The sequence below is a fragment of the Chaetodon auriga genome, chromosome 7 (genome assembly GCF_051107435.1).
Source record: "Chaetodon auriga isolate fChaAug3 chromosome 7, fChaAug3.hap1, whole genome shotgun sequence".
NCBI classification, from domain to species: domain Eukaryota; kingdom Metazoa; phylum Chordata; class Actinopteri; order Chaetodontiformes; family Chaetodontidae; genus Chaetodon; species Chaetodon auriga.
Window position 1 is genome coordinate 23076751 of NC_135080.1, and position 27481 is coordinate 23104231.

General features: G+C 42.6%; 1 protein-coding gene across 1 annotated transcript; it reads left to right on the forward strand.

Annotated features, from left to right (window-relative positions):
• The first annotated feature begins 1338 nt into the window (after nucleotides 1-1338).
• Nucleotides 1339-26677, forward strand: acsl3a (acyl-CoA synthetase long chain family member 3a). The gene is made up of 15 exons (XM_076735868.1): nucleotides 1339-1528; nucleotides 5541-6068; nucleotides 7678-7855; nucleotides 11347-11456; nucleotides 12275-12413; nucleotides 14439-14589; nucleotides 15854-15977; nucleotides 16622-16693; nucleotides 19815-19954; nucleotides 20075-20247; nucleotides 21426-21500; nucleotides 21982-22173; nucleotides 22607-22721; nucleotides 24028-24185; nucleotides 24284-26677. Exons 2-15 carry the CDS (start codon nucleotides 5694-5696, stop codon nucleotides 24439-24441), a joined length of 2160 nt encoding a protein of 719 aa, XP_076591983.1. The 5' UTR covers nucleotides 1339-1528; nucleotides 5541-5693; the 3' UTR covers nucleotides 24442-26677.
• Nucleotides 26678-27481: the final 804 nt, after the last annotated feature.

Genomic DNA, 27481 nt, shown 5'->3' on the forward strand with positions numbered 1-27481 from the left:
ATAAAACAGATGCCGTTCAAATTGACTCATCTAACTAGCTTAGTGATTAAAACTGATACAGTCCAATCATGAAATGATGAATTAACCATATTCTCTTGTTAGTAATCAGATGGTGGGAATAAAGCATTATTATTACAACCCTGAGGAGAAAGTGGCAACAGCGGGCTGCAAGCCTCATTTCATCATCTCATTTTTCCAGTAATAAGTCTGTTGGTGAATCTGCCATCTGCTTGTCTCCACAATATACTGTATCACACTGCCTCTGCATGACACTGCAGAGTGAGTCATCACACTGCCAGTGTCACCCCCACAGCTCACTTTTTTCTCAGGTCAACATAAGAAGAACATTTGGACAGAGAAAAGTCAGTATTCGTTATGCATGACAGATATTACAGAATAATCACAGACATTTTACATTAGAGATCCCCTCTTCCTCAAATCCACAGATAACATCATGTATCAGCATTGTATGCCCAGGCTTGTAATCAGAGGGTTGCCAGTTCAAATTCAAATGTTCACATAGGCCCTCAGCATCGTGGACATCCTCATTAAAACAGTGTTTTGACAGTTGGGTATCCCAACTGTGCATGTGTGCACTGTGTGCACAAATTGTACTGTCAGAGTAGACAGTTCTCTGTAGGAAACTGTGTCAAGCCAACATAGTAACAGTTGGATGAGTAGTTTTTCCTTGTTCTGCATGGCTGAGGTAGTTGTTATGATGGGGTGTTCTGTCAAGTTTGAAATGGTTGTCCCTGTCATGATCAACCCCAACCCCGGAGCAGATGTTTGCATCATGCCACGTTTAAATTTAGACCATAATGACACGCAAAATTTAGATGCACAGAATTGTGTTGTTACTGCCAACTACAAATCTAAATACCACAGTTAATGTGGACCCTGTCCAGGATGCCCACTTAGATCGCTCCCTTATTCCACTCTAATAATTTCCTGTGGACCCTTTGAGGAACCTAACGGGAAACTCATTATTTTCCTCATTATTTCTATTCACTTTTAAAAGAGTTGTAACCTGCCGAACAGCATCATCCGATATGACAGCTTTAACAGTAGCTTTTCCTATTAAAAAATCCTCTTTCTTACCCTGATATAACTGACAGTCCTCTTACTTCTGTCACATGGAAATTACTCTGGACCACAGCATGCAGTATACGCGTGTGCTTTTTATTGACTACCGTGCGCGTGGCCTCAGCTCCTTTTGACACTCAGTAACCCGTGCAGTCCCCTTGCGCCCTCCTTCCATCTGGTCCGGCCCCTAGCACGCGCCACCTCGACGAGTCCAATCATAACGCAGGGAATGCCCCCCCAAGCCGCCATCCATCCATACAACAACACGACGCGCGTGTGACTTCCGGGCTCAGATTGCAGAGTGCTATATTAACATTTAGACCGGACCCCGTGGTTAAATACATTCGCAGAGCTGTCTCAAACAGGGTTTGAACACGGCGACGTTGAAAGCTGCCTCTTCGCTGCTGTAGGCTGGATAAATTTTCCCTGGCCGAAATATTCACAGGTGAGTTTCTTTGTCGTTTAGGTGCCGTTTTGTGATGCGCGTTTCTATCCAGATGTGCGGGATGCTGCATTTGCGTCAAGTTGCCCAAGATGGAGACAATTCTAGCAGTAAAGTACTCTACTCTTATAAAAATGAAAACATGAAACTTGTATTTCGTTTTGTTACGAATGTACAGTTTCATGCTACAGCTAATTTAGCGTTGTCGGGTGACGTGGACGGAATATGAGTATAACCTCGCATGGCCAATATTGTTTCGCCATAAATACTGGTGAAAATTTAGATTTGCAGCAGTCCAAAATGTCGCGACATTACTTTGAAATATTTTATTTTGAAATTCTTAACCGGGATTTATCTTGACACTGGTGAGTGCGCCTGTTGCAGCTTGAGCGTCTGTGGCGCACTGAGACCACAAATTAGAATGACATCGAGATTCCACAGAGATATGTTGTCGTCTTATGTTCTCATAAGCTTTAATTACAGTAAGGAATGAGGAAGTGTCACGCATGTGTGCACGCTCACTAGTTTATAGACTCATTGTAATGAGCATATTTTTACATGGACTCGAACTTTTATAAACAGCAGCACATTTTTTTATGTTTCTTTTGGTAGACACAGTGCTACAGTTATGACATGCAGACAAGTAAGGCTTTTTTTTTTTAGCACCATGTGTTAAACGACCAGAACTGAAAACCTCACCACAATCCTCATTGCTTGCCTCTTGTAAGATCTATTTACTCAACCAAAAGTGAATTGGCCTGTGGCAGCTGTTATCAAATGATGCAGGTCCATTACGGCGCTCCTGTACCTACATACAGAGATGCTATTGTCTTGCAGGGATGGTCCGATGTGATTAGAAAGCACACAGACACACACTCTTTCTCCATGGTGGCCATGTTTCTCAGAAGTGCAAGTGAGGAGGACACAAGACTGCATTATTATGGTGTTATAAAGCACATTTTAGGTAAATACATTCATGAGCACAGAGTCTGCTGAGAGACGAGAGAAGAGAGTAAAAGAATTCTTGTTTTTTATTGACTTATTTCACCTGTGATAAAGAAATGTCACACAAATGATCCACATGATCCAACCAGTGTTTTGTGCTTTCACTCTCAATGAAATCACACTTAAAACTCTTCAGTCTTTTTGCAAGCTCTTGATTATGTCACTATTTATAATAGGCAAACACACTTCATGCGTGCAAATCTGTCCCACACCTACGCACATGCACAGACACACAACACACATCACCTCTTGCTCTTTCGCGCACACACGCAGTCTGACCCTTGGGACCGAGTCGTGCGCCTGTGCGTCGTCTCACCACAATGGCCATGTTGAACTTGCTGCAAGACTTCAGCCCGCCTGCTTAGCGAAGTGGGTGAAAGCACGATGACGTCGGCACACAAAAGGCCCCATTCACACAATCTCCTGAGGAAGCAATGATTCCCTCATATACACACAGACACGGTCACACACACACGCCCGCTCACCCCACCGCTACACAGACCATGTAACAATATTACTCAATTAATCCAGTGAGGGGAGGCCGCCTGCAAAGCGCCTGCTTGTTGTATAAAGCCACCGATTGAGCAACTACTAGTCTACATATTGCAACTACCTGCTTCTCACTATTAGAGGTAAGAGATTAGAGTCAAGATTGTTTTGTGTATTGCAACAGGACAAAATAGGGTCTTGACCTTTTGCAGAAACAGAGAGGAGTTGGTGTTGTTAATTGGGTTGTGTGTGGTGAGATCTTTGGGAAAGTCTTTTATAAATGCCAAGTGCAAAGTTTAGTTGACATTCCCTCACAACCCCCCCCGCCATGACTACATCACCTTATCTCTGCCAACGTGTAATCTGACCAGTGGTACCTGGCACTGCACACACTGGCACTCCCCGTTGTTAACTTTGTATAACCATGGCACAGTTTCAAAATCTGTTGAAGGTTGGAGATGGAGTTTGGAAGAAGGAGTCAAGGAGTGTCTAACAAAGGAAGCTATGGAGGGAAATCTAGGTTATAGTTTGACCTCTACTGAAGAGAAAAAAGTCAAGTGATTTTGATCCATGCATAGCAAAAGCCTTCGGATTCAGTCGACACTAGCTAGTAGTTGTTAGCGTTCTGTTTACTGACTGTAAATTCAGGAAATAATATCCTGATGTTATAAGAAAAGTATGTAGAATATAGTAAATAATGATTTGCAAAAATGTATGGAAATTAAAATTGTGGGTGCATTTAAAGCTGTTTAACAGTCTAATATTTTTGGACAGCTGCTTGTCGTCCATGCATAAGAGCACGGAGGAAGTCTATCAGCACTGTGCTCTGCTGCTTCTTTTCCTCTAGTCTGACAGTTTGTTTATCCCACTTGACCACACAACTCCTCTGTGGCCTCAGTTTCATCGACCTTGACTCTCTGCAAAAAGCATAGGAATTCCAAGAGGCAGTGAAACCAACAAGCAAGCAGTGGATGATAGCGGGAGACGGGCTTAAGCATCTGCTCCACCAGGGTGCAGTTTTGGTAAGCTGTGGCGTCCTGTGATGAAGTAAGGCGTCCAGGCCGAGTAACAAGACACCAAGCAGAACAACAGCGCTGTAGAGAATCCCACAGGGAACAGATGGTATTCTGGGAGAGCACTGCTGGTAAAACCTTTCATTTATTTATGAGTCTCAAAGAGACACTTGAGGGATGAGTGTATTTGGGAGACAAGTAGGTACAGTGTGCGTCAGTTTTGGGAGGGGAAGGATGTGGGGCTTCAGGGGAGCGAGATGAGCCTCTTCCTCATATGAATAATGAAATATTGCTGCTGACGGAATAGACTGTTAGGGGTCTTCAGAGTGTGTATGGTTTTTTTTGTTGCGAGGACAGTTGGTGGACTGAATAGAAATGTCAATATGCATTAGCGTTGTTTCTCACACCAGCAGTTTAAGAATCTATAAATCTTTTATTGTCTAATGGGGGTTGTTAGAGTCAAGAGGTCTGGCTGTCATGAGTCCAGTTCCCTCAGTTGTAAGAGAAGCAGTTTTGCTGCACCCAAGAGGTACGTAGAAAGTCAGGGATAAAGGTCAAAGAACTAATTAATGATCCTAGTTATAAAAATGACAGTGGTATCTCTGAGGGAATGGAACGCTCATTTAGGGCTGGCAATAAACCTCCGAAACACCGCTTGAAGCTTTTTATCTCTCTTCAATTTACAATGAACACACTGTCTATGTGTTTTAATCCACGTGTAGCTCAGTTGATAAGATACCATATTTAAATAACAATGTTGCCTCATTGATCTGACTGCTGAGATCAGTGTTGGCAATGTCGAAGTACAGAGAACTACTAGTGCCAACAGGAAACCTGTCAGCCAAGGTGCTGTGATGAGATAACCTGAACGCTCATCTCTGTTCAGAACTCTGGACAGCTCCCAGCATCTGTTACATGTTACAGTCTCCAGTCTTCTGTCCTATTAAGGGGGCTGTGTCTGGTGTATCCCCTACTTGGTGGTTCACACACTTGACCTTCAGTTTGCTCTTTCTGTGGACTTCTCTGTTCCTCTCTTGGCCGTCTCCTCCTGTCTTGTGGTGTGCACGCTGTCGCACACATAGAAATGGCCTTTTTCCATTGACTTTTTCACTTTCCCCTCTGTTTTCTCCTCATCTTCCCCTGCTGCTTTTCTCTCATTTTTTTCTTTGATACCAACACTGACTATGCTGTATTTATGCTGTGATCTCAGTGAGTGCACTGGACACAGCAGCTGTGGGAAGGAAACTGAACATTTGAAACACAGACCCAGTCTGTTTGTCACACCGTGCTTTGCCAAAAACCAAATTTCTCTTCTGCTTTTTGTGAGTGCTGGAGTACACGTGACTCATTGCTTTGTTTCACTTTCTGAATGAGTGGATTTTTCTGTACTTTAAGGGACTCAGGACCATTATTAGCACAGACATAATCTCATTTTGAAACAAGTTTAACAACATAAAGAAACTGTGAGTTGTTGCTCTAATGTCAGGTTAATGTCATTTATTTTCCAGAGGTATTCTGGACCTGTGGGCATTTTATTCTCTAAAAGAAGGAAGGAAGGAAAAAGAATCGGACAAAAGAGGGACTGACTGCATCAACTAGAGGAGGACCTCTTTCTCACAACTCGTCTTCCTGCTGTCCAGCGTCTTCACAGCTTCACCAAGATGAAACTGAAGGAGGACCTGAACCCCATTCTGCTGCTCCTCTTCCACCTCATGGTGTGGATCTACACCTTCATCACCTTCCTGCCCTCCTACGTCCTCAGCTGGGTCTCCACGCAGGACGGGGGCGTCTACTACTCCGAGGAGGAGCGAGTCAAGAGAGTGAAGGCCTACTCCTCCCTGAAACATCCTGAGGGACCCTACCGAGCGTTGAGCGCCACCAAGAGGTTGGCTACGTCGCTGCACCCAGGAATAGACACCCTGGATAAGATATTTGAGTACGCAGTCACAAGGTTCGCACGCAGAGACTGTCTGGGGACGAGGGAGGTGATCAGTGAGGAGGACGAGCGACAGAGCGATGGAAAGGTGTTCAAAAAGGTAAAGACGGATGCAGAATGTGTGGTTTGAACACAACATTGGAGGTACTTTAAAGGAATAGTTTGACATTTTGGAAAATGCTCTTATAGCTTCCATGCCAGATTTCTATATATATAAATATTAAAAACTTTGAATGATTATTCTAATCATGGGTTCAGTTCTTACCAATACTATGTCCCAGATGCAGTGCATATAGCATAGATCATACTACAGTACCACCAAGAAACACCCGGTCATGTGGCTAAAAACTCATCATCCTCAAGCCTGTTTGTGTCTACTGAAACATATATTTTTACAAATGTATAGTCTCTTTTTTTATTTAGAAAAGCTCAATATTTTCTTAAAACAATTGGCACTGTAGTTTTTTTTAAAGCAGAATTTAGTCAAACCAAAGTGAAAAAAGCATCGGTTAGTTGAAGCGACAGATTTGCTGCACTTGTGAGTATTTGCAGCTCGAGGACGGTGAGTGTAGGACGAACTCAAACTATACTGCACAATGAAAGAACCTGTCCTCCAGTGCAACACTGTGACTCACTGATGTATTTTTAATAGCTTTTGGACAACAATGGAGCTCTATGGCACAGAGAAGTAAAATATACTGTATCAGACTATACAGACAATACCTGTTCATATGATCAATTCATTTTCAGGGTTGTGCTTTCATTGAATTTATTGATTATAAGAAAAATGACAAGACCTATCCTTTAATGTGCGTCTGCTCGGACATCTATACTGGAGTATAAAAACATGAAAAAGATGTATGAAAAAGAAGTTGAATCCTGCTTTTATAGACTGTACTAATGCATACAAACATCTGTATTGATGGATGATCTATTCAGCATTCAGCGTAAACTTTACCCAAGTTTGCCGTGCAGTTACATTAGCTCTGAATGACCTCACTAATCCCAACAGCCTGATCCAATAATCCATTTCAACCCCACTGTTGAAACACTTAATGCTGCAAGGGAACATGTTGAGCTGTTTAGTTATTGTTTCCAGCAGGTAGAAAACAGCACTGTGGAGTCATCATTACTGGGCGCCTTTGTGTGTGTTTGGGTGCACTACCATACATTAACCATTAGGAGCCAGTATAACCTCACTAATACATGCAGGAAGCGCCTTTGTTTACTGTGTGTCATCAGTGTATGAGTGTTGAAGAGTACAGCCAGAAGTTTGTGTTTATCTTCTGTTCATGCCAATGATGGCCGTGAAATGCTTCAGCATGAGAATGACAGCAGAAGAGGAAGTAGCTCTGTTTCCTTTCCTGTGACTTTTTAATGTGAAACAGGCCAAACGTGAGTGTGGGATATAACTCTCCTGTGTTAACTGTATCCACCAAGACCTAATAAAAAGAAGAATGAAATGTTCTTTGGTTAGAGTAATGGCTCAGTACATCCTCTAAATAGTTAAAAAAAGAACATTCAATAAAAACTGGATACTGGGATTTTAACTGTAGTGACTTGGAACATTGCATGCTTGGAACATTCATCCGTCCTTTCTTCCTTTGTCTGCTGTACCTTTTTATTTCCCCTTTGCCTCATCACTAACAAAATGTCACGATACAGCACTTATCTCCCACACTCTCCCACCCCCCTCTCTCCCGCTGCAGTTGGTTCTGGGTGAGTACCACTGGCTCTCCTATGAAGAAGTCCTCACAGCAGCCTCCCAGCTGGGCAGCGGTTTGGCATCACTGGGTCAGCAGCCAAAAAACAACATCGCCATCTTCTGTGAGACGCGAGCCGAGTGGATCATTGCTGCCCAGGCCTGCTTCATGTACAACTTCCGATGTAAGTCCAGCATGCCTGTGAGTATGAGCACAGAAACATACGTAGAGGAGGGTGGACAAATGAAGTTAACGTCTCATGCAAAGGCCTTAGGAATTAAGCTAAATTGCATTAAGCTATTAGCTAAATCTTTATTACAAACACTGCAGTAATGTTGCATACCAGTTAGACGCATGAGTCCCTAATACACCATGTATGTCAGAAGAAAAGCTTGAAAATTCTAATAATTTAAAGTGTATTAAAAATGATTGGAGCCTGCAGTAGAGCTGACTGGGGTCATTTTTTTATGGACTTTAGTGTCAACAGAAAAAAAGTAAATCTCTACTCAACACTATAATATACTTTCAGCTTAGGTTGCACTGTTCTGCTCAGCTTGGTCTTTCCCACTGAGCATCTTCCAAATGTGTCTGAATGAGGCTGATTTATAGGCATTTTTGTTTGTGTGAGTGTGCGTGCATGTGTGTGTACGTGCACATCTCAGTTGTTGCAGCGGACAACTTGTAACATGCAGGGCCCAGCTGAGACAGAAGAAGGTCAATTTGTCCCTTCTGCTTCGCTGTTATATAAGTGTCCCATTTCTCCTCCTTAAGTCCTTTTTTCTCCATCCATTTCATGTTCTTGTGATGGAAACACACTCAAATACTGACAACAGTGCATTTTTTATATATATATGTACAGCATTGCCACTTATACACTGGTTGGACTGGAAAATGGTCCTTTCAGCTTGTATCAAATTAGCCATAATTCTTCTCATGTAACAAACTAATGAGAATGCTGCACCTGCCAGTACCTTGTTTGTTCTGGAGAACAGGTCCACATGAATCATTTTACAGTAGCTCAAAGCTGAATGTGACAGGGGACATTATAAGGACTGTGACGTTAAAAAACGGCAGAATTGCAAATAAATTAAAAAAAAAAAATCAGCAAAAAACACTGCTTACGTTGTTAATATTGAAGGATAGGTCAACACTGTTAACCACAGAGACGGCTGAATTTTTCAGTCCTGCTCTGCCTTCAAAAGACTGAAAATGATGTTCTGCAGCAGCAGCAGCAGCAGCAGCAGCCTCCTGCCCTGAGGGAGTCACTGCTGATTTACTCTTTAATATGTTCTGTACCGAAGGATCCTGTCTTTACTATGAGCATCCGCAGCAGCACTTTAAGTTCATTAAATCTTTTTGATTGTCCTTGAAGGACCCTTTATTTTCTCTGTGAGCTCTAGTTTATGCTCCATTAAACTGTCACACGATGAAAATACTACATACTAAATAAGTACATGCCAGTAAAGCATCTTTATAAAGCATCTTTGGAAAGCATCTTTTTCTCTTGCAAACACAAACAGTGGGACAGTAGAAAGCCTGGGGCAGTGGTGTGTGTGTGTCTGTGTGTGTCTGTGTGTGTTGGGGGGAGTTAAAGGTTGGAAAGAGTGATGGAGGAAGAGACAAAGGGGAGGAAAGAGAGGGAGAAAAGTGAGGGGTGATGGCGTCAGAAGAGGGGTGAGAGAGGCTACATGAACATCTGATGTTGACAGAGGCATCAAGGAGTCAGCCAAAGGCCCCCAGTGAACTCAAACACTTGATGTGTGTGTATGTGTGCCTGCTTGTGTATGTGTACATTGTATATTCGCTGTATATTGGCCCTTAATCAGAAGACAAATCATCAGTTTTGAGTTTTATACACGCAGTAGTTACACAGCATACATTCTTTACGTAATGGTGTCATGTTGAACCGAGGAAATGCTATATGACTCTCGGGACCCTTTCAAGACCCCGTTTGTTGAGCTGAAAAAAGCACAGTGACCAAGTCAGCACAAGGCTGAACATCTCACACAATGTTTGTCTGTTTCTGCTGAGAGGAGCATGGACGTTTAAGTTATCTGCATTACAATGACTGTGTGTGATCGTGTGTGTGTGTGTGTGTGTGTGTGTGTGTGTGTGTGTCAAGCTGGGGCCCGCTCTAGTGTTTAGATCTCACGGCTGGAGGTGTCATGGCCCTCATCCACACTCAGTCACACACACACAGCAGCAGAGCAGGAAGTATTGGAGCTCCATGACGCAAGAGTGTGATGTCACTAAGCCCTGTCCCATAAACCCCTGTGTCTGTGTCAGTGTGGGGATGTGGGGTTAGAAACTGTGCTACGCTGTGTTTCTCTCTCTCTCTTGTCCCCTCCTGTCACCTTTCTCCCCTCGTCTTCCACTCTCACCCCTTTTCTCTTCCTCTGTTTTTTTTCTCAGATGCGAGGGTTGACCTGACACTTTGCAGTAATTATGTAATCAGAACAGAAATGTCTGGGAAAAATGAAAACCATCTGAAATTTGTGAAAAGTTAGTCAGTCTGAGTCAGGTGGGGATGTGAGGGGCAAAGGTCACCGCTGCACCGCCAGTCAGTTCCACAGTCATGTGGAAAGCCTCCAACCGGAAGAGTGGAGGAGTTTAATAAAAGTTATCGAACTCCAACCCTAATAGCTCCAACTACTGATGCTCCCATGTGGAAACAAGTATGCTAGCACACATACCAGCGCTCCATCAGACATATGCACTCAGTCGTAACACACACACACACACCCTCACATACCAATATGGTTTATATCCCCAGAAGAGTTTATCAGGCAGTGAGGGGTTGTGTCCCATTGGTTAAGATGCTTCGTTGAGGCCTCTTGAGGTGGCTGATGATGTCATCAGTGCGGGAGGGGCCAAACCAGAACGACTGAGCGGTGTAGACAGAGTGCACGTACATTGTCCGTCTTCACACATGCTTCACTGTCAGTATGATAGCGCACACACACGCGCTCACATATACAGAAACAGACTCGTCTTGTAAGCAAGTAACAAGAAAATGCGGTGTATTCATACATTGTGGATAACTGGATTATTATTTATACAAAAGTTTAGACATTTTTTACTCTATTTCTGTTAATGTGTCATCAACTGCGCCTAAACAACGCAGAACATTTTAAGATTGATAGAGGCAGCAGATAGTAGTTATTGCAGGGCAGTCGCACTGTGTTACATTTTTCCATCTCCTTACTCTCAGCTGGTCGTTTACCAGCTGCGTCTTCAAGCCTTCAAATCTCAAGGCTTCCTTTAGTGACACTTCCCCAGAATTTGGCTTAGACATCTGGCTGACATTTGAGAAAAGGCGCACAGATAAGGAGTCATTGTTGGTTGTGAGCCAGATCGAGGAAAAAACTGTATGTTCTCTGTTTATTCCAAGAAGTGTGACTTATAACCAGTTGCCAATAAAATGATCGATGATGATGATATTCATAGTGCAGGGCACCTATGGCCGATATATGATGCCAAAATCGTGTTGTTTTTCTCCTTGTTTCTGAGAGAGAACGAAAATACAAACAATATTTATTCATTTCTATTCATTCATTCATGGGCCAACCAATTAATCAGTCTACCACTGCTAGAAATGATGAACTGTATGACTGAGAAGGCCGTAGAATACTTATGATTGAGTCATTTGTGATAACGGTGGGTTTTTTGTTGCAGTGGTCACCATTTACTCCACACTGGGAGGTCCAGCCGTTGCTCACGGGCTGAACGAGACTCAGGTCACCCACATCATCACCAGCAGAGAGCTCCTGGAGACCAGACTCAAGGTTACAATACACACCAACACACAGACGTATACTGAAAATGTATTCTGTTTACACACATTTCAAACAGGGGTGTACCAAATAATGATAATATCAGTATAATTTTTAATCTGATTTTTCAGAAAAGTACAGTGATAATGGCGACTTGTCGATGTAATAATGTCATAACATTACACACAGCAACAACAAGCTTGGCTGAAAGTGAAAGTAACATTGCTACCAGCTCCACAGGGAGTGACTTCTGTAGTGTGGAAGTGGTTTGATTACAAAGAGCACATGCACAACAAACCACTGTAAGAAGTGCAAGAAGACTGGAACAAGAAGTTGAGTTTGAAGGTTGAAAAAGAAGGTTTTTTGTTAAAAAATACTGTCAACAATTGAATTTAAACAATAAAAAAAATGGCTCACAAACTGTTCCTGCAGACTAACTAAGTAAACTAAATTACTGTGGGTTTAGATCACTGATCCAAAGTCTGCCCATGGTTCCCAGGCAAGTTCTAGGCTACCGTTATCCATCAGAAAGAATGTGAGAGGCAGAGTGTGTCACCATACAGACATAAAAACCAGATGAAGTGCACATGCTGGATGTTACGGACTGTTTTTGACAGGTTCAATCCCCGAAGACAAATGGTGCTCGGGCACTTCATCTCCCTTTTTATCAAGATGGCATAAACACAGCTCCTCTGCTCATTCTCACACATCCTGTCTCAGCCCAAATATTGATGAAGATGACGTGCATGTTACTTGTCTAAGAAGAAACCTGCTTCTCATCATGTGCTAAAGTGTTCACAACACCCGTGTTCTTGTTATATTTGCGTCAGGCCATCCTAATGCAAGTTCCGCAGCTGCAGCATATCATTTTGGTGGACAACACACCACCCTCAGGGCGCGGCTATCCACTTGACATCAGTGTCCATACCATGGCTGCAGTTCAGAAGCTGGGAGCCAGGCCTGAGAATGGTGAGCTTGTGTGTCTTACTTATCTAACCTAATGTTTCACTTGTGTTTCATTCTGTGCATCCCCATTGTTTTCGTAGCATAGTTTAAAACTCTAATGGGCTGGCTATGGTGGGGTTTTCTTGGGGTTTGAAGGGTGGGGGCGGATTGGTATCAGTCCCATTGGGTCATGTGAATAAGGAAGTGCTCACATCTGTGTCAGATTAAAGTCGATACAATCCTTATTCACTTAGCGGATTGGATGGAGGAGGAAACATTTTCGCCCACTCTTCGCCTTTCATTGTGGCCCCTTGAACTGACTGACCCAAAACAAGAGAAGCTGGTAGTGTCATGTGCAGATTAAGAGGGAAGGAAGTAAGTTTAGGAAGGGAGGATGGAGCTCTGGGGTATAGGGGACGGTCATGTTTACACACGGCACCGTTAACTTCACATGACATCAATTCTCAGAGCACACACTCCTACATGGCTTGTATCTGAGTAAGAGGAAAGAGGAAGATGGGAGGCCCTCCAACTGTAATGTGCTTTACTCTCCCTTCCTCTCTTTCCTTCTGTTTTCTGTCTTTGTTGCACAAGATGCTGAACAGAAAGAAAAGTAAGAGAAAAAAGACCAACCTCTGGTCAGAAAGACTGTCAGAAAGTGTGTAACGTTATTCCCATTTGTACGAATTATTGAATTTTGCATTGCATTTCCACTCCACCTTCAAGTGTTGCTATTTGGAACAGCTGCAAACACTTCTGCCCTCAGATGTGATGTGGATGGACAGCAGGTAGTGTAAACTAGTTTCCTTCAAGCACAACCCAGGTGTTTAGAGTTAGCACCACAGTCTGCACACATATAACATCTAACTTTTGGTAGAGTGCTTAAGTACTTAGAGTAGTAAGTAAATACTTGTTGCATGGATGGACAGTCAGGGCTGGCTATCCACCGAGTATGTTCGCTCAGCCTGTAAGCACGGCAGTATAAAACAGACAGATATTTGAATGAAATCTGGTTACAAACCAGGAAGTTAAGCGAACAACTCAGTGTTTGTTGTTAGGTCGTTAGCTTAGCATACTAAAATGCACTCTCCAAATGAAACAGCAGTCAGACTAAGAGGGTTTTGAAATTGACTCACAAAATTCTTGTGGCTGTCACTGTTGGATGCCATGTTTTTACTGCAACTACAGTAGGAGCTTTAGGGTTTATCAGTAATTTCATAAATAATAGAAGAACGGACGACATCTTGTGGTGGCAACACCGAAACCTTCTTACGCCAGATTTATTGGGTGTTATAAAGAAATACACATTACTTAATCTTGTCTGGTATCAAGTTGGACATCTTGAATGGTGGGCAAAAGTTCTTTGCTTTAACTGTTTAACAGAACAAATGGAAAGCAGAGTTATATTTGTCCTCATTTTTTTCTGATTTGAAAATTGGTCCAATCTGTGACTCAAAACCGTGACATTTGAGAACTGTTGCACCCCGACTTGAAGTCCTAGTAAGACAGACAATAAACAGCACGATGAAAGAGAGTGTGAGGAGTGCAAGAGAGAGTGTCACAAAGGGGATAAAGGAGATTTTTGGCTAACACAGTCAGACATAAACTGTTCAATGTGCCAAGAGGAGCTGGATTGTTTAATATCACAGCTGACTATTGTCCATCCATGTGTTTGACCTTCTACTCAGCCTCATTAAATTACAGACATTTGGAAATATTTCCTTTGCCTTGGACACACGCTGCATGTTCTTTTATGGAATCTGACTGTCCTGCACACACACAACAACTGGAACACAAAGAGGCGATTACTTTTATTCCAAGAATGTGTCTGTGTGGACAGTGTATAAACATGGAGGTATGTTTGTGCATAGCTGTTACAGTTTAGTCTGTGTTCTTGTGCATGTGTGTGATCAGGTAATATACTGTATATATACAATATACACAAATGACAGCGTCATCTTATGAGCCTTTACTGTAATGCAGTTCTGTCATGATCAGCTCATGTGCGTGTTTGTGCATGTATGTGTGTGTTCTCTGTCCACATTACAGCAGGGCGTGAGCGTACACAGCCGCTGCCTTCAGATGTGGCAGTCATCATGTACACCAGCGGATCCACGGGCATACCAAAGGGTGTCATGATCTCCCATAGCAACATCCTCGCTACCATTGTAGGAATGTCCGACCGGGTACCCAACCTGTGGTAGGCAAGGCAAACTCATATCTAAATGCTACGCACAGCTAGCCTGGCTCTGTCCGAAGGTCACAAAATCCACCTACCAGCAAAAAGCGTGAAGTTCTAAAGTCAGGGCAAGAAATGGTCCAAGACATAAACCAATGTATGCTTCCCCTGTTTCTAGTCTTAATGCTAAGCTAAGAGAAATGGCTGCTGGTTGTAGCTTCATATTTAGCATCCAGACATAAGAGTGGTATCAGTCTCCTCATCCAGTGTCCCAAAATCCTGAACTATTCCTTTAAACTTGACAAATTCAAACTGTAGTTGCTGTTGTTGTGGACAGAATTACACAGTGTTGCCTTTTTATTTCTATCACCATCACTGTGAGCCACCATCAAAGTGAGCAGGATGCTCCTAAATCCATTTATGCCTGAGAAAGTCTCCACAGCTCTGCAGAAGAGATGAGCAGTTTAAATTGCGCTATGTCAGCACAGTGAAGACATTCATTTCTTCTTATCTGCTGTTTCACTTGCTAAAATGTTTTTGGCTATGAGGTTGTGCACTGTGTTAAAGGAAAAATGCCAAATGCTCTTTCGGGCTAACTTATTGGTTGAGGCATCTGTGTCAACTGAGAACGTGCACAAGAATGAGTCAGCCAGCTATTACCATCATACAACACAAGTGTTTACATTAAAACAAGAACCGAGCCGTCTCTCTGGGGAACGAGACGGGGGTGAGAGGAAATGCAGAAGAAAGGGAGTTCAGTGAGTGGTGGAAAATACCGGCAGTATGGGAGTTAGGGTGAGAAGGATGGAGGTTGAAGGGCTTACGGATGTCACAATCTGTCACAATCTCAATCGCATACACATTCATTAAAATGTGATTCCCTAAATCACTGATGGTCCACTGGCGGCCCGTGGGCCACACCCAGCCCGGCAATGCTTCACGTCCGGTCCGCAGAATTGTCTAGTTAGTTCATTATCGAGTTATTATTATGATTTTTTTTTTTTAGGAGTCTGTTCACACTGATATAGGCTAATAAAAATAAGATTGATTTTGTAAGAAAGTGAGCAAGCAAAGGAAAAGATAGCCTGTCATCATTTATCTTCCAAAGACTGCTATCATATGATTTATGATTCATGATAGTTTGTACTGAATGTGATAGCACAGCAGATTGCACATGTATAAATTACATGTATTCATCTTTTTGAACTTAATTAGCGCTAATGCTTGAGTGAGATGGCACAGATTACCTTCTGACCTGTTTCTAACAGTGTCTTTATGCTTACAGTGAGGAAGATACCTACATTGGCTACCTGCCTCTCGCCCATATACTGGAGCTTTGCGCAGAGCTCATCTGTCTTTCTCACGGCTGTAGGATTGGCTACTCCTCACCTCAGACCCTAGCTGACCAGGTATAGTAAGACTGCATTTCAACATAATAATACAACGTAATGTACGTTGTGTGCTAGAGTTTTTTTTTTGTTTATTTTTTGTCCTGAGCTTCTCAACCAAATTCCATTGCCTGAGGCATATGTCCACATTGTACAGCTGGGGCTGGTTACTGAACATCAGTGCTCTGAGTACCAACCACAATCCACAATGTGTCTGCAGACTGGATTATGGATAATTGTAAAGTGCAGAAAGTTGTAAAATACGTATATTCAGTCAAACATCTTGTGGCTGCATTTTAGCATCACGAATGCTAATGCATGCATGCAGTCATGACTCACAGTTTGGGAATCCTGTGGAGTTTTTCTCAGAGGAAATGTGTTGTCGTTAGACACACTGAACATCCTACTGCCACCATGTTTTCCATGTGTAATAGTGCACATTCACAATGATACAGACAATAACCGTCTGCAGTTCAATACCACCAAATTCCAATACATATAACCTCAGTGCATCCCAGGAAAGCATCAGTTCACTGGTGTGACACTGCACCGAATATTTGATTCTAGTTGAACAAAAACCAGATTTCACGTCTTGGTTCCAATGAGAAGCTTAAATTCTGATGTGTGCAATCATTGTTGATTCTTTTTTTTTTCCCCAACCAAAGTCAACAAAGATCAAGAAGGGAACCAAGGGAGACACCAGCGTCCTGCAGCCCACACTGTTGGCAGCTGTGCCGGTACGTTAAGACAGTACACTCAACACTACACCATGTATTATACAGTATAGCGTCTGAGAAGCCCTTACCTTTGTAGTTCCTCTCACTGAGTCACTTCCCCTTAAGTCTGTGTTTCAAACAATGCTGTTTGGTCTCATCTGGCAGCAGGTCAGATTTCTAGTCAGGATTTGTTCGTAGTCCAGCTGTGGAGAGCTGTGACAAAGTCCAGCAGACCTGGATCTGCTGGATCTGTCTCTGGACAGACTGTGACATAAATACTCTCAGCCTCCTACAGCTAGCCAGTGCTGCTCTTCATCACCAAACACTGTTAGACAAACAGGGGATAAAATTGCATACTTTAGTCTGGCTAGTCTTCAGGGGCAAGAGCAGGGCATGGAGACTTTAAGGGGTAGCAGAACAATATATATGCTGATTTAAGTGACTGGAAAGGCTCCAAACCCCTCTGAACACTTGCTGCCCAGCACCAAGCACACAAAGTTAGCAACTAGTTGCTGAACATGGTGGCAGCTAATCATCAGATATTTCCCTCAGTAGTTAGAGGAGACCAAAACAAATCAATTCCAAGCCCCTATTGCCTCTTTCAACAGCAAGGCAATTCAAAGTGCTTCATATAAGACATTAAGGCAACAATGCTATTGTCCCTGCATGAATGCTGGATGTGTAAATAAGCAACTGTTTTGGAAAAAAAAGAACAAGTTTATTGGCTGATAAAGTGTTAATGTGTTATGTTTAACATAAAGTGTTATGTTTACAGCTTATTTCAGCTGCAAGTCTATGGTTCTAGTTTTACGTCTCTTGTCTACTGTAGCTGCTCAGCTAGTACCAGTTAGCTAGCTGGCTGGGATCATAAAATTAAAAGTTATATACAGTTGAAATCACATCACTTATCTTGCACAACAATACATCAAACTGTCATCATTTATTGTACTTTATGAAAACTTTAATTGTTGCCATGAAGAAATTTTTTATGCCCCTGACAATAAGAGATTACAATTCCATTGCTCATGTTGGCTAGACCGTACTCCGGCTAGTTCAAGGCCAAAATATGCCCTTGGCGCTGTTTGTTCTCCCTCTCTCTCACACCATCAGCCCCACCCCCACCCCCATCTCCCAGTGGTCGTAGTGTAAAGGCCAGGGGGCCTCAATGTCTGGAACCATTCACAGCTGTAAACAGAACGTGAGAAAGCCCCATGTGGTTATCCCCACGACACACGCACACTAACACACAAACTCACACACACGTACAAATTGTTTGCTGTGATATGACAGCGGGCTGCTGCATGAATCCTGTGTCGACTTCCTCTCTCATTGCTTAAGCTTCACACACACAAGCCAGTTTTTTATTGTTTTAATTTTTTTTTTTCTGTTGGGGGGGGGGGGTGTTTGTGCCCTTTTCCCCATTTAACTAGGAATCCATCTTTTGAAGACGCTCTGCTGATTTGGAGGATGAGGTGTTTTTGATCTGAGGGTTTCAGTTCTCTCCACTGCGGCCCCTTTGAGAGCAGTCAACATAGTCATACATCAGTGTTGTAGCCAAGATACAAAATAACATCAACTCCTTTGATATCGCTGTTCCCAGCACAGGCCTGTTCCTATCACCAGTTCACCCCATTTTTCCAGTTAATCACTGACTAAGAAATTAAAGCCAAATAAACTAATTCACTGAGGCCCAGTTCACTCTCATAAAGCCTTTGTATTACCTGCATAGCACCAGGCACATCCAGCCAAATTTACTAAGCGGCTGGTGAACATTTTCAAGCATCTAGCTGCAAAACCCAAACAGAAACCAAACCAGAGCTAAGAGTGAGTGAGTGTTGAATTTGAATGAAGGCTAATGTTGCCAGAAATGAGCAATATGTGGTGGCTGTGCCTTCCTCTCATCCCTTTTTCTTTTGCATTGTCTGTAATTTATGCCAGTTGCTGTACTTTTCCCCCATGCATTAGTCAAACTAAATGCTGCTGAATTTCATGCACAGGTTTCTCTCTCCTCTGCAGGTGGAAGTGCAGTTCTCTTCTGTTTTTCTTTTAACTCACCCGGAGATTCACTCTGGTGGATCCCCTTGGTTTCCCTCTTGTTTTGTAGGTCACTGGTTTTCATTAATCCATTGGGGAGCCTTGCTGTTATGCAACCATATTTAAGAACACATGTTCCACATTTGTTCCTCTGGACTTGGGCTTCAGCTTCATCACAGTACTGCAGCAAAATGCCAACATGGATGACTGGGTCCTAGTGTCAAAGAAAAGCCTAACATCTCGTATTTGTGCTTGGTGCAACACTATCATAGCATGGTGTTCATCTGTTTTAGCGTGATTCTCACAATCCAAATCATATCCAGAATGTTAAGAGCACTTATGGAACACAGAGCAAAGTTTTAGTGAGCAGGCACACGGAGAACAGAGATGAAACTTATTACTCGTGCTAATTAACAGGGCTCACCTTAATAGCAAAAAACCAATCGATGATGACCCCTACAATCATCGATATGTGATCTGATCTGCAATCAGCACAAACATCCTGTGGACTATTTGTACGGACTTGTTGTATTTAGAGAAAGCTGTTCCGTTCTTGTTCTTTTTTTTTTTCTTTTTTTTTACGAGTTCTGGCCCTCTTAAATTATCTTGTGTCATGTACGACCAGAGCTGGGACGACAGACCCAGCTTCTGCTTTTTTTTTTACCATCCCAATAAAAATAAATAAAATGCTAACAGACAACAAGCTCTAAATTTAAAAGACCCAAATGTCTTTTGGTTTTGACCTTATCAAGCAGCACTTTGGTTCTACCCAGGCGCATGGCAGAATCTGTAAAGCTTTGAAGGCAACGCAACTGTGCTGCACTGCATATCTCTCAAACCTGTATCTTTTCACCAGACAGATGAGTACAGAGGCAGGACTTAATAACCAGGATTCATCTTACCTCTCTATAATGTCTGGTTGTGATCTCTCCTTCTTCTGCATTCTTTTAATCCTATCACTCATTTTTTGTCTTCCTGTGCATCACTCATACATATTGCCTCTTTTTTTTTTTTTTTTTTTAACTTTTCTGTTATTTCTTCATTTAGCCTCACTTCTCTTTCTTTGTCTCTTTGACACCTCCATCTCCATCCCCCTGTCTGGTTCCAGGAGATCATGGATCGCATCTATAAGAATGTGATGAACAAGGTGGAGGAGATGAACTTTTTCCAGAGAACACTCTTCATTCTGGCATACAACTACAAACTGGAGCAGTTAGCCAAAGGAAACAGCACACCTCTATGTGACAAGTGTGTAGATGAGTTTTTAAAGTTTCATTTTGATAAGAGTTACCAAGAACTTCTTCAAGCAGTAAGAGAGCATGTTGCCTCCCCTGTTAGTTTACATCTGCCCTCTGTTTTTCCATCCAGGCTGGTGTTCAATAAAGTTCGCTCTCTGCTTGGAGGTCGGACACGAGCCTTGTTATCAGGTGGAGCGCCGCTCTCTGCGGCTACACAACGCTTCATGAATGTGTGTTTCTGCTGTCCGGTGGGTCAGGGGTACGGCCTGACGGAGACCAGCGGCGCTGGAACCATTTGCGAGCGTAAGCAGTAATGATGGTTGCCCAGTAGTATACGCATAGAGAAAAAGAAAAAGAAATAATAATGCTAAAAATATTTAGAAATATTCAACAAATTACGAATAGAGAATAAAACTGTCCTTAAAACTAACCAAACAGTTACAATAATCACTGTGATGCCATGACTTCTGGATGACTGCGAGAAACTGTATGTAATACCCTGTTGTGAACCAGCCTGAAACTATCCGATATACATCTATATATCTATATCGATATCGATATCGATATAGATATAGATATCCTAAACATCAGAGATAGGGTTAACCTTGTTTATCTGCAATAAGTCTATGTGGAGGGCAGCAATATATCAACAGTAACGACTGATTTTTAACTAGACCGAAAGTAAAATAATAATTTGCTCCAAATGAGAATTTATTAACTGGAAAGGTTGTACATTATTGAGCAATTGTGGGAAGTCATTAAGAAAATGTTTCCACAACATACAAGCAGAGATAAAGGCAGTGGGAGGACATCAAGGGGGAAGAAGAATTTTACGGCAGGGATGGGAAAATGGATGAGAGGAAAGTAATAAGTAGATATATTGTGCGTGGGCTGAAGAGAACAGAGAGGGGAGTAGGTAATCTGTGCTGAAAAAGAAAACAGTGGTGTGGAAAAAAATCAACATTGGAAAACCCAGCTAGCATAAAGTTTGTGGCCTGTTGTAAAACCAAAACTAAGGGATGTGAACGTTTTTGCTCATGTTGTTTTGTAAAATAAATATTGTTGACTGTCACCCCCCAAAAATGCAGACATTCCTTCCTGCTTCTCGTAAACAGAGAAATCGTTTTCTTATCTCTTTAAAAAACGTGCGTAAAATCATGCCAATCATATCTGCGGTGGTGATGGCTGTCCCACTGATCTGTTTTGAACTTCATAGCTTATCTATTGGCTTTCATTGCCAACACATGTCAAATCATAGAAACCCTCCCAGCCTTTCCCAGGCAGACTAAACCAGCAGAGCAGCTCACTGCCCGTCACTCTCCACTGCGGTCATCCGAGCCAGGAAAACAGTTATGTGGACATTCCTTGGGGATGGGGTTTCCATGGCGAGGGAACAAGTGAGGTCGAGTTGCCATGGTAATAAATGTCGTTCCTTGATGCTGGTGTGCTTCCTGATCGTGTGTGTGTGTTGTCTGTTCCAGTGTGGGATTACAGCACTGGGAGAGTGGGAGGACCGCTGGTTTGCTGTGAGATCAAGCTCAAAGACTGGGTGGAGGGTGAGTGAGACTGGAAGAAGCAACTCACACAGAATCCATGATGGACTGAGTGTCACGTGGATTCACAGGGACTTGTGAATTTCTTTCTCGTGCACACACAAGTAAACACTTTTCTGAGTTTATCGGTCCATGCACCGCTCCTCATTTCCCAGGCCAGTGACACTGTCAGCATTTAGGGGGGGATTACAGGAGTTGGTCCATAACCTTGTATGGAAAACATACTTCTTTTCCTTCCACTCCTGTCCAACTTCCATCTTTTTACGTAAGGGATCATAACTCCTCTTAATTACGCTCCGCTCAATCTTGATACTCATCAAGTGGAGTTTATTGCTTGCTTGGTTCGCACGGCAGAAATGGAATTTAAAGTAAACACGCTGTCAGATTTTTATCTCTGCAAAATTGCTATATAGCAGAATCAGGAGAGTGGTTTGTTTTATTGCAGTTTTCATTGCCATCCACTGACTTTAAGCCCTGCTCTCAGGTGGTTACCGTAGCACTGACAAGCCGCATCCAAGAGGAGAGATTCTGATTGGTGGACCCACCGTAACCATGGGATACTACAAGAGGGAGGCGAAACAACAAGAAGAATTCTTTGTGGATGGAAACGGCCAACGGTGGTTCTGCACAGGAGACATCGGAGAGATGCACGAAGACGGATGCCTCAAGATAATTGGTGAGGAAAGGTGTAGGGAGGGATGATGGTGGAATAGTGAGGTGGGTGGAAGTGGAGCACATACATGGTTAGTTTTATAGGTGCAGATTGCCACTTATGGTAATCTGTCCTGGTCAGATGGTGCTGTATCAAGAGCACAAATGGTCAGCATTGTGCCCCAGATTCCTTGATTTTTTCCAGACAGCCCCTCTGTCCCATCAGTCAGTCTGACAGGAAACCTTTTAACAAATCAGATTTGACCTCACTTCCAAGAATCGCTCCACAGTCCTGTTAACTGCAGTCAGCCTGAAACCTGAATTTTCTCCGTTATCTCGATGAGTCTGGTCTGATATATCCGTCAGTGGAAAACGTGTCCTTCCCCCAGCGTCTTCACTCACACGTGCAGAAACACATGTTACACGTTATTACAGGCGGGATTCTCTGCTGTTTCCAGATCGAAAGAAAGACCTGGTGAAGCTGCAGGCAGGAGAGTACGTCTCGCTGGGAAAGGTGGAGGCCATGTTGAAGAGCTGCCCTCTGATCGACAACATCTGTGCCTACGCCAACAGGTGTGTGTTAGTGCGTCACCTGAAAAGACTACAGTGTGATTCTGTTTTTCACATGTACTGTGTATAAAAAAAATTGAAACGAATGTAAAGAGTCACAGAGAATTATCATCCATCTCTGCAGCTTTTTAGTCTCTTTTGGCTCATTGTTTTTGCTTTTTTTTTATTTTACAGATTGATTTCATTTTTCAGTCTCACGGCTCTCATCAATCTCCAACCCTGTTCTTATCAACAGCAAGCAGCTGCTTACAGCAAAAAGCCATAAAACCAACCTCTCACAGCATGATCGTTTATCCTCTGTGACATATACCGGAAAACGCTTTCTTTTGATAAATCTAAGTGTCAGGGCCACTGCTTGATAATAGCCATTACATAACTGCACTGCTTCTGGTGAAGCATCAGCATAAAGCAGTCAGGCAATCAGTTAGTCGCTACATGTGAACATATGAGTCACCGTGGCTCTGTGTACACACATTATAGAGCATTTTATAACTTTTCTGGCTGTTTGGTCCATCCTGACTTATTATTACCTATTCATTACTTGTACACCCTGTTCTTTGAAGCTGCTCTTACGAATATTTTTAGATCCAAAATGAATCAAATGACTATGTGTAACGTGAAAGGAGCCAGCTCTTCACTATGTACAGGCTTACTAAGAACAGGTTTGAACATTGTGACGTCTGAGCTTTTTTAGCTTCTTTCAGCTCATTGTTTTGGTTTTCATGGCACACAGCTTTTGGTTCTGCTTCACTGCAGGGGGGGAAAAGCCCAGACCAGCAGAACAGAGCTTAAAGCAAAGTCACTGTTGGACTTGGATCAAGGGGCCAGAAACATGGCCCCTCATGAATGCTAGTGTTGCTCCCTTTTGCTCCCTTGGCTCCCTCTTCACGAGTTGCCTTACAAACCTAAATTGTGTCATAACAGGACAGTTCCTGAAGGTACTTCCTTTAGTGCCCGCACCCTTTGAAAAGCATTTTAGATATACACCTTGACCCTGCTTTAGAATATGAACACTTTTCTGCAGCCTGAAATGTTTATTCAGTTGTGTGTCACAGTGCAACAGATACTGCTTTAAAGATATCTTGCAGTCTGTTCACTCTCTGCCCTGACATGTCCTGTTTCTGTTTCCTTTTATGGGAAATAGTTCACTTGATGAAGAATTGATGGTTCGTACGTGCACACGTTCGTGCTCCATCGCCCTACTTGGCCAAACGTTCAGTTACACATTAAGACCAGCGTCATTTCATAACTACAATTTTCCTTTCACTTTGACGTCCCTCTTGTCATCTCTTCTCTTTCCACTCTGCAGTGATGAGACATATGTGATTGGCTTCGTGGTGCCCAATCAGAAGCACTTGCAGGCTCTGGCTGACCAATACAGCATCCGAGGCTCATGGGAGGAGCTGTGCAACAATAAAGCCATGGAGGAACTGGTCCTCAAGGCCATCGCTGAGGCTGCTGTGACAGGTGAGAGGAGGTCAAAGAGGAGGTGAAGCGTTAGCTCAGAGCTCCAGACACGGATCGGTACAGGTTTTACCGTGATGTTTCCTTTTCCTCTGTTGCAGCCCAGCTAGAGCGCTTTGAGGTGCCTCGCAAGATCCGCCTGAGCCCAGACCCATGGACTCCTGAGACAGGACTAGTGACTGACGCATTCAAGCTGAAACGCAAGGAGCTAAAAATGCATTACCAGGACGACATCGAGAGAATGTACGGTGGGAAATAACAAGGACCGGCTCAGCATTGGTCACTCTCAAAACACAGACCAGCACTTGACTCTGAATACTCTCAGTACCCTTTCACTGCTCCCCTAAAACTTTCCCCATCAACATAAGAGCCACTGGGATCTGTGGCAAGTCTTAACACTCCTCTCAAACAAAGAAGGATAAGGTTAGGGCCTTATCAATTCCAACATGGAAGCGGCTTTTGCTTGAATTTGTCATCAAAGATGGGCTGAAAAAGTGTACAACAAACAAAGTGTTGAGGAAAATGCAAACGATCCCTGTCCATTGCTGCCTTCTCCCCTTCTTGGCCCAGGTGTATGACCTCTGTGTGGAGATCTTTATTGTTTCAGATGTGAGTTATGAAACAGATGGGGTGTTAGCTGATGCTGTCTGTTGAACTCTTTCTGAGTGCCACAGCAGAAGCGCAGGTTGGGTTGACAGGTTTGTTGCTTTGTATTCACATATGAGACAACATCTTGGCCATGTATATCTCGAAATCTTTCCTTTAGATCATTTTGGTCCTCTTCTAAACTTCTTTAAACTCGTGATTTCAGATTCCGTCTTCCTGCCGGTCAGGAGATGGTTAACTCTTTTGTTTCTTTTTTTTTTCTTTTTTCTTTTTGTCACATGTTTTGAGTTCTGCCAGCGGTTTATTTTGTCTCCCACCCACAGTCAGACTGTGACACCCACGGTCGTGGGACGTCTCTCCCATCAGCACATCTTCATACCAAAAGCACAAAGTCATTTGGGGGCAAATGAGAGCAGGGTGGTAAAAATGACATATCACATCTGGTTGAAGAGTTTTTCAATTTTCATGATCAACATTAAAGCCTGTTTTTAGGGAAAATTACATAAATTTGTTATTTTAAAAGCCAAGAAACAGAGATGCACTGTTCTTTAGCCTATTGTATTTTCCTACAATGATAGAGTATACTTTTATGTGCTGCACAGATCACATCGTGCACATTTATTTTCTTGTATTACAGATGAAATGACTGTGTAATCATTGTCATATTTGATAAATCATAGTGCAATATGAAAATGTATCTTTCCTGTCCAAATAAGGCAGTTGATTACAGATAGGACATGAATAAAACTTTGTCGTTGTGCGTGGGTGCACTGCTTCTAGCTCACTTTGACAAATGTGACTTGTGTGTGTATGGCTAACATTTACTCTGCAGAGGGGTGAACTACGAAGGGAGATTAATGGCTTAGCCAGACATGTTTTCAATGTCACGAAAATGGCTCTGTTTGAACCAGAGGCACTGCCAAGGAGGGGCCAGGGCAGGCTGAGGTCACCTTCATTACATTGCTGGCATCCCCTTCCAAGTGAACAACTACCCCTCCTCACCACCACATGGTCACCCCTTTGAAAAATGGGCAATGTAGATTCTCAGCTGATATATGCAAACTTGTTGAGCCATAGGTTAAAAACATGACCAAATGAAGCCGTGTAATTACAGCAGTGCAAACTGTGTGCAGCTTGTTGTGGTTTTTGGACATAAGAACCTACATTCATTCTGTTGGTGATGCAGAAAATCATTTTTCCCTGTTTGCTTTAGGAAATATTAACACTTAACGCTTTACCCAGCAAATCATCCATCCACTAAAAGAATGGTGAAGGCTCGATAACGACAGATCACTTTGGATTATTTCTTTATGCTTAGAAAATTGATTAGTCTATTGGTATTTGTCACAGATTATTCAATCACTAATGTTAATTTCACTTTGATGTGGCCAGCTAACATCATTTCCACGTATCCTTCATTAGGATACAGTGTCAGACCTAAATACACAATGACTGTGGTTTTAGGTTTTGTCAAACCTGCTCAAACAAAGAAAGACTGTCATTACCATCTTAAAGCCTTGTCGCATATTTTTGACATCTGCACGAGAATGACGGCGTGACTCATCAAGACCACACATGGCACAAACATGGCCTCAGTATCCCTCACTGTGTGACACCTGTTGCCTTCTCTCATGACTCTGAGTCACAACTTTCTAATCCCTGACTGATTCTTGATTTGATGTTTCTCCTTAAGTGGACATATATGTATGTGGAGCTGTGATCAGCAGAGGAAGCACATGTATAGCCTCTATTTTAACGTTATTGTAATGGAGCACTTTTGGAGCCTCTCTGTATCAACAACCTGAATTGTAACATAAATGCATCCAGCTATTTATTTGTAATTTGCCTTTGAAAAAAAATCAAGTAAATAAAGATTGTGTTTGGTCTATATGCAGGAGTAGTTCATTGTCTCTGAGAAACACATTTCAGATTTCTCCCATAGTCGCCCTATAATTCTTTTGGATGAAGCAGTTCAGCCTCAGTGGGTGTGAAATCAGTACGTCTGTGACCAAAAGACAGACGTATGATGACGTGTATTTATGTCTGTACCACTGAAACAACAGAACTGTGAAATCAGCCCTCACTAATTCAATAATAGTCACGCGTGATTGGAACCTAATCCAATTCAGCCATTAATTCTTGACCATTTATTACAATACTGAGGCGTAAATTCAGGGTTGTCCCACTATTCCTTTCCTGTGTCTGCTGGAAAGGGAGGAGTTGATTCAGGCTATCAAATTAAATCAGTCTTTAGGAGATCACATTTTTAAAAGAAAAGGAGCCAACATCAGAATCAGCCAGAAATCACAAAAGAATCATAAACAGTTGAATGAAACACTCCTGTAGACAGATGTTCACTGGCTGTGAATGTGATTCTCATTGTGATCTTATGACCTTTGGTCTCTGTTACTTGTAAAGGAGCCTCTGTAGCTCATGTAGGCCTCGTAGAGTTGCTGTTGTGTGAGCAGCATCGTGATTATCTGTTCATGTTTTTACTCAACCTGTTCGCAGAATCTTAACTTTAACATAGTCAATTCTGCACCGGTGAAAAGTGACTGAGTCCTTTATTTACTGCAGTGCTGTGCTTAAGTACAACCGTGAGCGACTCAAAATACTCACTTTACTCGAGCATTTCCATTCTGCTGTTCTTCTTCTCTACTACTGTACATGTCAGGGGGAGATATTGCACTTTT